We start from the raw sequence: 12,449 nt of genomic DNA, 5'->3' as shown, positions 1-12,449 counted from the left end.
TCTGAAATTTTTTTTAATATGTACTTTATGTTTGTTTGTTTTAATGGTGTGTTCAATTTATCCTTATTATTAAGAATTCATGAGCTTAACACCGGCTTATAATAATTGAATATTCAATTATGTTTTTCAGGAAAAACTGAAGAGAAAGAAAGAAACATTTACTGGCATATTGCGATGGTATCATTTCGAAAACCGCCACGAATTCATCATCAGGCAATGTTATCAAAGGTTTCAGAGATTCGAACCGCGAATCACACGATGAAACTGCAGTTGCTTAATCACTAGGCTATCCTGCTTGTATTTGTTTCCTTGCTTAATACATTTTATCTCATTTAAAACGAAATTGCCTGTTGATGAATTCGTGGCGGTTTTCGAAACGGTACCATCGCAATATGCCAGTAAATGTTTTTTTCTTTCTTTTCAGTTTCTCTTAGAAAAACATATTAATTGAGTATTCAATTATTATAAGCCGGTGTGAAGCTTATGAATTCTTAATAATAAGTTTTAATATGTACTTTTTTTGCCTTTGTCGAAAAAGTGCTTTAAAATTGTTTTTCAAGAAAATGTTAACTAATTAAAAATTTTTATAATTTTTTTTAAAAGCTTTTGTTTGAATTTTTTTTTTTATTTTAGAAATTTGTTTCTAAACTATTTTTTATATTTTTTTCTTCAAAAAAAAAAAAAAAATTATAAAATATGTATGAATCTTTTTTTTTAATTTCTTTGATGTGAAAATTAGGCTCCAGGTTGACTTTTGTTTTTTGTTCAATAAAAATCACTAAGTTCAGAAAAATTGGACTCACTCGAAAGCCGAATTTTTGGAACGGTAATATTTTTGTAATAAAAAAATATCTACATCTAACGGTTTATTTACCAGTATGTCACAGTCGAATTTGCAAATGTATCTACATTTAAATCATTCGTTATTAAATTATTGCCAATTATGCGTACAATGTTCGAATTCGAAGACGTATTCGAAACACTGCCGTTCGTTAAATGATTTGTACTATTTAATTGATTGCCACGCGCCGGACGGTTATCGTTGGGACTGCGCGGGCGCACGCAGTACGAAATCGCAAAGGAAAGCACAGGGAAGAAAAAGATTTTTGAAAAATTAGATTTTTGAAAATTAGTACTATAAACTACTGCCTACATTTTGGTTAGTGCTATAACGCGTAGCTTAAAGCGAATTAGTATTAGTAGAGCGAGTTAGTGTGCTTAAGAATTTGCGGGCTTATGACTAATGTTAAGTGCAAAAAAAAAAAAAAACGATTTTTTTTAATCTTGTAAAATACTTACTGCACTTCATTGATATGCGCCTGAAACTCTTCCTGCGTATCGCCGAGGTATGAACATTTATTGCAAGCGCGCTTATTATGCACCTTCAGCACATGCGTTGCCAGACGTTCTGAGCGCGCTGCCTTATAATCACACAGCAAACATACAAACGGTTTTGTATGCGTATTCAAATGACGCTTCAAACCCCACTTATCCGCACCCGACCATGGACAGTAACAGCAGGTGAAACGTTTTTCACGTTTCGGTTTGAGATTACCACTAACGGCAACAGTGCTGGCGGCACTATTATCCACCACAACGCCAGCATTAACACCACCAATAGCAACGCCAACATTGACACTGCTACCGGTTACAATATCATCTTGCTTCTCTTGTTTAAGCTGCGGCAGTGGCGCATCTGTAGCTGTGGCAACTGCTTCAATAGTTTCGGCAATACTCAAACTCGATGATGTCGGCTGACGTTGTGCCTCTAGGAATGCATTGTCCAATTGTACGTTGGTACCTTGGAATATAAAGTTTGGCTTTTGATCGGGTAAATCACAAGCGTTAATGTTCGCATTGTTTGTTAGTTGCGTATTTATTGTTGCTATTGTGATATTACCACGCCCACCAGGATGAATATTACCACCACCACTATTGGAAGCGCTTGAGGAGGATACATGACGTCGCGTTTTATTTATATCATATTGTAGTTCACGATGCATACGCAAAAAGTGCTTTTTCACATGATCGGCGCGATTGAATTGTTTCAAGCAAGCAAAACATTGGAAGGGTTTCTCTTCTTTATGGATATTCTCGTGACGAGTGTAGAGATCTCGTCGATCGGTGGAGTATGGACAATGACTGCAGGCGTAACGTTTTTGTACTTGTACGCCACCATTGTTATTGTTATTGTTGTTGGCATTATTATTGCTATTTTGGTGGTTGTTGTTGTTGTGTGATTTTTTGCTCCGACTATTGCCGCCACCGCCGCTGTTGTTAGTGCTCGTTGTAGCGATTGCACCAGTGACCACAATGTTCGTTGTCGTAGGTGTGATCTGTTGCTGTTGTTGGACCTGAGCGGCATTATTCATGGCATTGCCCGAGGTCGAGGGACTAGTGTAAATTACTTCGGTGGTGGTGTCGTTGCGATTTTTGGATCTGAAATTGAAAGTGGAAAGAGTTTTTTTTAGAAGAATAGCTTGGCTGAAGAATATTATCGAAATGAGATAATGATTTCACATTTTTTGTTATAACCTCACTTTTTTATGAATGGAACCTAACCTAGGTTTTACTCGAAGTTCATCGCAAACAATGCCTTCAAGATTCGATCTTTTCGGAATTCAACGCATATCAATATATATAAAAGAAAGTCGTGTTAGTTACACTACGCATAACTCAAGAACAGATGAACCGATTTGGCTGAAAATTGGTGGAGAGGTAGCTTAGAACCAGGGAACGGACATAGGATACTTTTTATTCCATTCTGGCGAGGGTCTTGAGATCAAAACGTGGACTTGGGTAATCCTGGGATGTGTTTGTACAATATGGGTATCAAATGGAATCTGTTTATGAGTACTTCGATCCTGGTTATTTTTTGTACCCCTGGGTGGCTAGGGTCTCGAGATATAGACCAAAACGTGGACCCGGGCACCCCTAGCATGTGTTTATACAATATGGATACCAAATGAAAGCTGTTGATGAGTGCTTTAGCAGAGGGTAGTTTCCGTACCTATTGGTGACTAGGGTCTTGAGATATAGGCCAAAAAGTTGACCCGGATATGTGTGTGTAATATGGATATCAAATGAAAGCTGTTGCTGAGAGCTTTAAAGTAATTTCCATTGGCATATTCGATTTAGTCGCATCAGCCTGGCAAAACTGATAAATAAGCAGGCGAAGCCGAAATAAAGACATGAATTAATAATACCCACATAACTATATATGTACATATGTACGTCCTATTCAATTTGCCTGTATTAGTATTTACGATCCTTTTTTCCGGGAACTAGACCAGAGACGGACTGGGACTGGGACTAGGGCTGAGACTCGCAGTTGGAGGACTGGCACTCGGAATAGGACTGGAGCAAAATACATACCACCCTCCGGGACTGGCAATAAGGGATGAAGAAGAATGAGAAGAACTTGAGAGAAGAGAAAAGGGGGAAGGAGAAGGAGACTGAGAAAGAGATAGAGTGAGCCGAAATAGATATAGATGAAGAAAAAAAGACGGAGGGAGGAGTGAATAAAAGGATTAAGAAAAAAATATAAGAGGGGGGAGGCAGATTTAGACGGAAAACGCTTATTAAGATGTATGCAGATAGACCAAATTTAGGGCAGAACAACGTCTGCCGGGTCTGCTATTTGTATTGTAATGTTCACAATTTATGAAATGATCGAATACACTGTATCCTATTTTTTTAAAAGTATAACCTAACCTAATTTTATTGCTCATCATCGTATTTGTGGAAAATCATGCTTTTTTTACTAAATTTCAATTAGTGATTGAAATCGGTTCCTATAACCATAACCTCACAATTTGCTCTGAATGATCGGTTTTCCGAATTCACTACCATCAACAAAATTATAACCTCACATTTTATGAATTGATATAACCTAACTATAAAATTTTAAAGTGAAATTAGATCCTGAAATAGTTCTGTAAGGCAATTCGTTTAATTCCAAACTTACAAACTTTTGCCGGTCTCTATAGAAAATAGCGTAATAGAGCACGAACGCGGGTCTAAGAGTGGATGACGGGATAAAGAGCCCATTGGTTTGACGGCTGAGTGGAATATCACCCTATCTCGGCTACCAGTTCGAAAACACCCTATTTAAGAATGATAATATTTTTCAAAGACGCCATATTTCAGTATTTTTTTTCAAAAAAGCCATATATCTCTAAATTATATTGAAGAACGCCCTATCTCAGACAATTTTTTTCATAAACGACCCAGCTAATATAAAAATGTATTGGAATTAAGAGGTCTTATTTCCGTATTGTTTCGGGATATTGTTGTTATCATTTGTAGATTGTTTCAGGATCAATTCGGCACTATTCCGATATCATTTGGCAAATGTTTTCATAACAATTTTAGGACTATTTCGGGTTAATTTCTCGATTGTATTCGTGTTCATTTCAGAATCTTTTTGGGATAATTTCAAGACTGTTTGGCATCAATTCGAGACTAGAGTTATTTTCTGGGTTTTGAAATTTTTTTCAGAATCGGAACTGTTTTCGGTACAAAATTATTGGTAACTTCGGGATCTTTAAGATATAGATTTCGAGATCATTTATGGACTATTTTGACAAACTTACTGGTACTCGAACCTTAATTTTTTAATTAAAATTTTTTAGGTAAACTTAACTCTCAATCATTGTCGAGGGGCGGCCACGCTTTGAGAAACCAAAATGAATTGAAACCAAAAGGAATTGAACCCAGGATCTTTGGTCTGGTGGGCGAAACACTCTACCACCACCCCACGGCGCGAAACGAGACGACTTCTACCCCATGGAAGCGGATATTTAGAAGGAATCGATAGCAAAAACAACAGCATTTGAGGGTCTAACAAGGCAACAATTACCGTGTTTGGCGTTAACGGGCTGTTCTTGTTGTTGTAGCGATAAGGTTTTTCCCCGAAGGCTTTGGGGAGTGTTATCGATGTGATGGTAACACAGCACCATTAAGGTGCTAGCCCGACCATCTCGGGAACGATTTATATGGCCAAAGTCGCCAAAGCCTCGTCTGTTAGTGAAACAGGATTCGCCACGGATAGGCGAGGTTGACAATTGGGTTTGGAGAATATATATATTGCGCTGGCAACCTGAAAGGGTTGCGCTACACAGCCCCTTGAATCTGGTATTTTAGTCGCCTCTTACGACAGGCATACCTACCGCGGGTTTATTCTGACCTTCTAACCCGCTGGCTCCTTTCTAAAAGTGATTTTACGAAAGTTAACATCAGGGAACAGTACCTACAGACTGTTTTTTAGGCGTTATAATTGGTTCAACAAGGTTGGAATAAATCGACTTCGTGGTTCTATATATCTCTTAGATTGCTGACAGCCACTACCGTAGACCTACAATCTACTAGGATAGATCCACGATTACAAGAATTTATTATTATACTAATTGAGCAGTAATCAGATTCTTACTTCAGACAAGTTTAACCACCTTGCAGTATCTTGTTTTCAAATTCAATTTTGGAACAATTCTCAAATAATCGATCTTTTTTAATACACACAATTGAGTTATATTTTTCAAATCGTTTTCTCCTGCACAAATATTTTTTCTTACAAAACTTTAGCAATATTTGTTCAACGGACTGTTTAAAACTCCAACAATGCTACGCATTCACAGAGGCGTATTTGTGCCCAAGTTCTGTAATGGTAAATGGGTGTTGAACGAGGATACGCAAACAATTGAGTTCGAGCCTATCAAAGATGCCGAATTGGAGAAAGAAGATTATGTAAATACGTGTGGCTTCAATTTCCGTAAAACACTCAACCAACTCGAAGAATTGATATTTCGCCAAGAATTTCAACGCTCCGATCTCACACATGATGCTGATGTAATAGTCGTGCAGGACATAAAAAATCTCGTGCTATTCCTAGCGCCTTCCGATATAATCACAAAAGATTTCATAAATTTTCTGCACACCTTTACCGTTGACCGTTTCCTACGCGCGCTCATCATCTACTTTGAGTATTATTTGAAAATGGTGGAGTTTGTGTTAATACGACGTGATGAGATCTCGGGTGAGAAAGCGCAAATACAAAGCGAGGATACGAATGAAATAAAACGTATCTACTCAGCACAACTTACACAACATCGCTTGCTATTGGCGCGTGAATATAGCGTTATAATAATGGGTGAAAATGAGATGAAACCTTACTATCATATCACACCCATCGTGAATATATCAAACTCGATCAAGGATAAACGTTTTCATGAGGCCTTTTTGGCATTCTCTACACAAGTTGTATGGATTGCTATGCATCGACGCGCTTTCGATTATATCGATTCAGAAATGAATCGCCTCTTTCGATCGGAACATTTCAAACTCAAGCGCTATGCTCATATTAATTTCACCGCAGCTGAGGCGAATATGTTGTATGGCAAAAATTATAGGCGCGTAAATTATCGTGCACAAAACTCACCGCTCATACAAGAGCTAGATCATGTAGCCTCTGAGAATTTACCGATGTTATGGATAGGTGAGCGCAAATATCGTGGGACGGATTTACGTATACATCAAATGGAATTGGAATATATTGTGCCGGATAGTCAATTGGCTTTGATCGATGTATGTCATGGTATATTGGGACATCCGAAAAAAATCTATAATACCGCATTGAATATTAATTGGGCAGCTGTGCGTTCCCAGAATTATTCAGAAATTTACGATCCATATCAGCTGATACGTCAACCAGCTCTAAAGATACCCAATTTTGATGAGGAAAAACTACGAAAATATGCACAGAAATACAATACATATTATCATGTGCGTATGCTGTACGAGCGTGCAAGTAAAGCTGTGCTGGATAAATGGTATCGACGGGATCGAATTATCGAGTATTTCACTACGGAGGGTATTATTAATAGCGTTGTAGTGCAATGTGAAAGGGAACTTGAAAATGATACATATGGGCCGAGCGTACAAGAGATAACGGATAAATTTTTGGAACGAAAGAAATTATTGAGAAGATTATAAAGTGGGAGATAGGAAACAGTATAGCAATGGTCGGAGGATGGAAAATGAAGAGCAAGAGAGGGATTGTCAGTTATGGTGTATGAGTGAGCCGAGATAAAATGAGAGGGAGAAAAAGAAGCAAACAAGTGAGAGAGTCATATATGGAGTGGAAGAGAGGAGATGAATCATGGGAGAGAGAGAGAAATATGGAGTAAAAATGAGAGAGATAGCGGGACTAAGAAAATGGTACTGCGAAAGGGAGGAGATATGTATATTATTAAGTTATATAAAAAGGAATGTGAGTGAGAGGCACATAGAGAGAGATTGTGGAAGGGACAGGGGAATGGAAGAGAAAGTGGGAGAGGGAAACTAAGAACGGATAGAGATTGTAAAAGAAAAAGGCCTTGACACAGTGTGGGAAAAAATAAATAATGAATAAATTAAAAAGAACGAGAGAGAAAATGGGAGGAAAAACGGAGAGGGACACAGAGAAATGGAAAGAGAGTTAGTCGCACAGAGTGACAAAGAGAGGGAGAGAGAAAAATACGATGAAAAAGAAACAACGACTGGAAAAGAAGTCAAGGGATTCCTTTATTATAGCAATTTGAATTTAATAGATGAAAACGCTTAGCTAGGTTTCGGGAAATTGCGAAATTCCAACTTATAAGAAAAATATTGAAAATCGTTGGCAGCATTTTTTAAAAGCTTATATTTTTATATACGATTTCTTAACTTTTATGTAATAAATTGTTTTTTATCAATTCAAAAAACTCAAATTGCGCTGAGGTTTATTCAAAAACACCCCAACTCCTAATTCGGTTGAAGAAAGCACTATTTTAGGGGCCTTATAATGTAATTATGTAATTCGATATGAAAAAAATTTCTTTCGCATTTAAAAAAAATGTATGTATTTGACAGCTTTTGAGTTGCGAGACAGGGCGCTCTTCAAATAAGTTTTGTGTTTACCAACGGCAGATAGCATGTTATGCGCGTTATGTTATTAATTATAATAATTCGAGGGTATGAAAAATTAAAAAAAATTTTCTTTGAAAATTGTAATTTATAATTTGAACCAAAATTAAACAAAGTGTGACAGCATCACAAATATGTTTAAATATCATCCCTGTTGTTCTAACAGTGGCAATTCGCCACTTGCAAAACTGCATTACACATTTTATAATTTTTAATTTTTTTTACAATAAATTTAGGTTATGTAAAACTTCAACCAAACAAGACGAACTTAAAAACTATGTAGAAGTTTGGAATAGACTGTCTAATTAGCAAATTTTGCTAAAACTTCGAGATCAAAAACAAAAGATTTGAACATATTTAGTCTATGCTTGGTTTTCACTAGTTAAAGTTGACTTGGCCTTATCATGAAAACGGCTTGTCATACAACGTCAAATGCGTTTGCCGTTCGTTTTGACTACAAAGGACAACTAAATCGACCAATAAGTAAAAATACAAATGTCCAACTTTATGGCAAATTTGGTATTAAAATTTCATTTTGACCCAATGAAAACCACGCATTATGCAAAAATATTTGTTTTTTCATAATTTTAAGAATTTCTAACATATCAATGATCTTAGTTCAAGTAAGATCAAAAACCTTTACGAAAATTTGAGGTTATGTGTATCAAAATGTGTTTACCAGCGGCGTGTTTTTATATTATATACATACATACATGGGATCTGGCTTTAGTCCGGGCAGATAAATTATAAAAAAACGAAAATATTTTACTAAAATTTGAGGTTATGTGCATTAAAAGTTGAATGAAAGGGAAATATGTATGTTAAATGCATGGAAGCAGAGCGCTGCTCTTATCAGTAATAGGCGGATTTTTCTAAACAAATAAATGCCTTTTTGTAAACTCCTGAACGATAAAATGTTACTAGAAATTAAGGTTAACTATATAAAACAAAAACAGGAAAATATTGGTTCTTATACATACACTCATGGACAAAAAAATAGGTGTAAACAGCTTTAGTTGCCATCATTACAAGATTTTGCAAATTAAAACAAATTTTTTGTGGTAATATTAATAACTTTAGTAACTTATACTAAATACGTGAAAATGATTACAATTCATCCATTTACTCCACGGTACGCTAGCGTTGCCAAATGTCCAGTATTAGCCGGGACATCCCGTAGTTTTCACAAATTTTGAAGTGTCCCGTCGGAAAATGTTATGTCCCGGCATTTTCACTATACCAAAATTAATAAATTATAATCTGATATGAAACATGGCCATATTTGCGGCTTCGATTGTATTCACGTCATTAGCATATTGCATGCAACTTTGTAGAGAAGAAAAATTCAGCCCTACTGTGGTTCTGAATATTGTCAATGTTTGACATTTCGCACACCTAAATATTCATTTTGCATGGGGAATTGTTGTTTTAAAATAACGTTTGCAAAATGAATCCATAGATCCGCATTAAACACAGTAAACATATTAATTGTTAGCCTGTTTCAAAAAATATGTGTAATAAATAGATGAGTTTAAAAAGTTTAAGGGCTTCATTTTGTATTCCGAACGATAGCTCAGACGAACGATTCGCCTCTAAACGATTTCGTCTGGCAATGGTATTCTCGATCATTTTAATTCGGCCTTACGTTACTAGCTTTATGTCAAACAGGAAGGCCAAAACAAATGCAGACATTTTATGCACATCTCGCACAAAAAAAAAACCAGCGACTACCTCGAAAAAAAAACATTTATCAATTGGCTACAAGTACGAGTGACGTCTCTTATTATATGTATCCTCTTTGCCCATACAAATATATAGGTGTTTCTTATTTTTCAAATGTCGTCTCAAATTTGAGGTTTATCCGAACCCGAAATAAAATCTGGCAACCCTACGGTGCACATACAGAAGAGATAAGCTTTTGCCACAGTACATCAGCATTGGTGCGGTCCCATTGAAGAAAAAAACTGGCGAAATATTTTATTCAGTGTCGAAGTCGAGAGTAATTTATGTGGAAATGACTCCAAAAGTACAGTACATGGCGCAAAGGGCAAAGATTTTTCTTCTTCATACACCAAAAGGACAACTAGGCATGGAGGAGGAAACATAATGGTAGAGAGATCTTTTTCTTGGTAAGGTGCGGGTCCTTCATTTTGGATAAAGGCCGCAATGACCACTGAGGAGTACAGGGATATTTTGCGGAATGTAAGGCTGCCATATGCGGAGGAAAACACCCCACTCACATTGAGTTATCACCAAGATAACGATACAAACCATTCTTTTCGGTTGGTATCTGAGTGGTTCAGGAATGGAATCGTCACATGTATGCAATGACGAGGTCAATACCCTAACCTCAACCCGATTGAGAACTTGTGAAGTGACTTTAGGAGAAGATTGACGTCCGAGATTGACGGCGAGTAATTTTGGCAGAAGATGAAGGATTGGAATAGGATAGCATTCCATTGGAAACATGCCAAAAAGTATTTTAAGCCATGCCGAATAGAATAGGCAAAGTTATACTAAACGTGGAGTAGATACCGGTTATTAAGAAAACAGTGGAGTAAGGAATTATATCTCAATGGTGTTCTTTAATTTCTAAGAAAAGTTTCATACACCTATTATTTTGACCAACGAAATTTTTTTATTATGATACAGTTTCCTTGTAAATAGATTAATTGTAATCATTTTCATATATTTAATATAAGTTATTACCACACAAAATTTGTTTTCATTTGCAAAATCTAGTAATGATAGAGAACCAAAGCTATGTACATCTATTATTTTGTCCATGAGTGTATGGCGTCGGGATTATAATCTTTCGCTTTGGGGTTTTTATATTTACTCGACAAACTGAGACCCACTCTAATGTAAAAAAAAATCTCATACAAAATATATTTTCAAATAAGCACAGGTTTATGTTCATTCACTTACTTCGACTTGGATGTGCCAACTTGCTGCTGTAGATGTTGTTGCTGTTGCTGCTGCTGCTGTTGTTGCGTGGCAGTCGTATAGCTCTGCAATTTACCACCTGTTGTCGTTTGTGTTGTCCACTGCACAATTTGTGGTTGTTGTTGCGACTGTTGCTGTTGTTGCTGCTGCTGCTGTTGTTGTTGTTGGTCCGTACCACCATTGCCAGTAGCGGTGGTGGTAGCAAAACCATTCTGTTGCATTAACGCCGCCAAACCAAATGCTGTATTTAACTGATCTTCCGTTTTGAAATTACCACTAGTTGTTGCAACCACTACTGAACCTTCGGGTTGTTGTTGAATTACAACATTTGCCGCTGCAGCCGAAGCGGCAGCTGTTGCCGCTGCATTGACTGCATTAGCGGCAATAACGGCGGCTTGGTTGTCATATTCAATGGTGGGTGCAGCGCTGCGATCGATTTGCTATAGAGAAGAAGGTGCGGTAGTGCAGCACAAAGACGAAAAGAAGAGATAAACATGCAATGAGTAAGAGACGCTTTTGAGTATGGTAAATTTTAAAGCGAAGTGGTGTTGTGTTTGTATTATTGTGTGTGTTCTTGTGTTGCATCGCATTGCAATGAGTCAACCGCAAGCGATTTTTTTATAAACTTACCAAATTTGTAAATGAACGTTCGCCTTCGGGCGCTGTGGGCCCTGTGGTCGCCACCTGCGCAACCGGTGTGCCCAATGTATGCAAACCATTTCCGGTCTCTTCCCCATATAATTTTCTTGTGATTTCTTTAAACATATCTTCATATGCGGCCTCAACATTTGAGGACGGTATTAATGTTGCCATGGCTTATAGTATATTGCGTACTCCGCTACAATACGGTTGCTACAACTACAAATACGGGCCCGTACAAACTGCAAACGAAGATAAAAGTGAAAGAAAAATAAATTATATGTCCGAAAAAATAAACCGCCGCAATAAGGAGGAGGCTAAAGAAGTTGTGGTTTAGTACCAGAAAGACTATCGGAATATGCGTTGATATACATACAGTGGTGTGCAATAAATGAGTAACGCAAAATGTTGACGTGTTCGAAAATTATTTTTTTGAGGAATTTAAATTAGTTTTTTTGACAAATTTAAATAGTTTCTTACGTAGAGATCAGGGGCCTTATTTTGTAACTCGATAGGGAAGGAAATGCTTTGCGAAATCTGTCAAATTATAAAATTTTTTTGTTTGTTTCAAATGCGAGTGAAATTTCTTTCGAATCGAGTTACATGCATTAAAATAAGGCCGCCTCTGATTAAATTTTAAAAAAAGTTGGGAAACTTTGACAAATTTCATCAAAAATTTTAAATTTTTCGAAACTTTTGAAAAACTTGCAAATCGCACGGATTTTTAAAAACAGCTCTAATATTGATTAAAAAAGTTTCAGCACTCTGCAAAAAACTAAATTTTGTTTATCAATTAATTTAAAACTCAACACTCAAAAAAAAAGATTTTTTTTTAATGATGAAATTCTCATAGTCCTCGCTGCAACTTTGAAACACGAGTTTTCTTCAGAAAATTTACATTTAGTCCTCCAATTTGCAAAAAT

The 12,449-nt window shown here is 36.6% G+C and overlaps 2 protein-coding genes across 5 annotated transcripts in view; one reads left to right on the top strand and one right to left on the bottom strand.

Moving 5' to 3' along the window:
* Positions 1–12,449, bottom strand: part of chn (charlatan) — a 103,741-nt gene that overhangs the window by 10,343 nt on the left and 80,949 nt on the right. For 2 of the 4 annotated variants that reach the window (XM_067771509.1, XM_067771508.1), the window contains exons 2-5: positions 11,518–11,768; positions 10,870–11,327; positions 1,300–2,439; positions 875–1,048 (exon numbers count right to left, since the gene is read on the bottom strand). In XM_067771509.1, the coding sequence (XP_067627610.1) occupies positions 875–1,048; positions 1,300–2,439; positions 10,870–11,327; positions 11,518–11,700 (1,955 nt within the window). In that variant the 5' untranslated portion in view covers positions 11,701–11,768. The remainder of the gene's footprint in view (positions 1–874; positions 1,049–1,299; positions 2,440–10,869; positions 11,328–11,517; positions 11,769–12,449) is intronic. The other 2 variants (XM_067771510.1, XM_067771511.1) reach the window with 1 other exon arrangement.
* Positions 5,620–7,148, top strand: LOC137243621 (protein phosphatase 1 regulatory subunit 36-like). The gene has a single exon (XM_067771512.1). The coding sequence runs from the start codon at positions 5,620–5,622 to the stop codon at positions 6,988–6,990; it is 1,371 nt and encodes a 456-aa protein (XP_067627613.1). The 3' UTR covers positions 6,991–7,148.

This window comes from Eurosta solidaginis, chromosome 3 (assembly GCF_040869045.1).
Source record: "Eurosta solidaginis isolate ZX-2024a chromosome 3, ASM4086904v1, whole genome shotgun sequence".
NCBI lineage: Eukaryota > Metazoa > Arthropoda > Insecta > Diptera > Tephritidae > Eurosta > Eurosta solidaginis.
Note: the sequence above shows the minus strand (reverse complement) of the source record. Positions and strands in the feature narration are given on the sequence as shown.

Coding starts and splice junctions, on each gene's coding strand:
- LOC137243621 (XM_067771512.1), top strand. CDS start 5,620: ATGCTACGCATTCACAGAGGCGTATTTGTGCCCAAGTTCTGTAATGGT.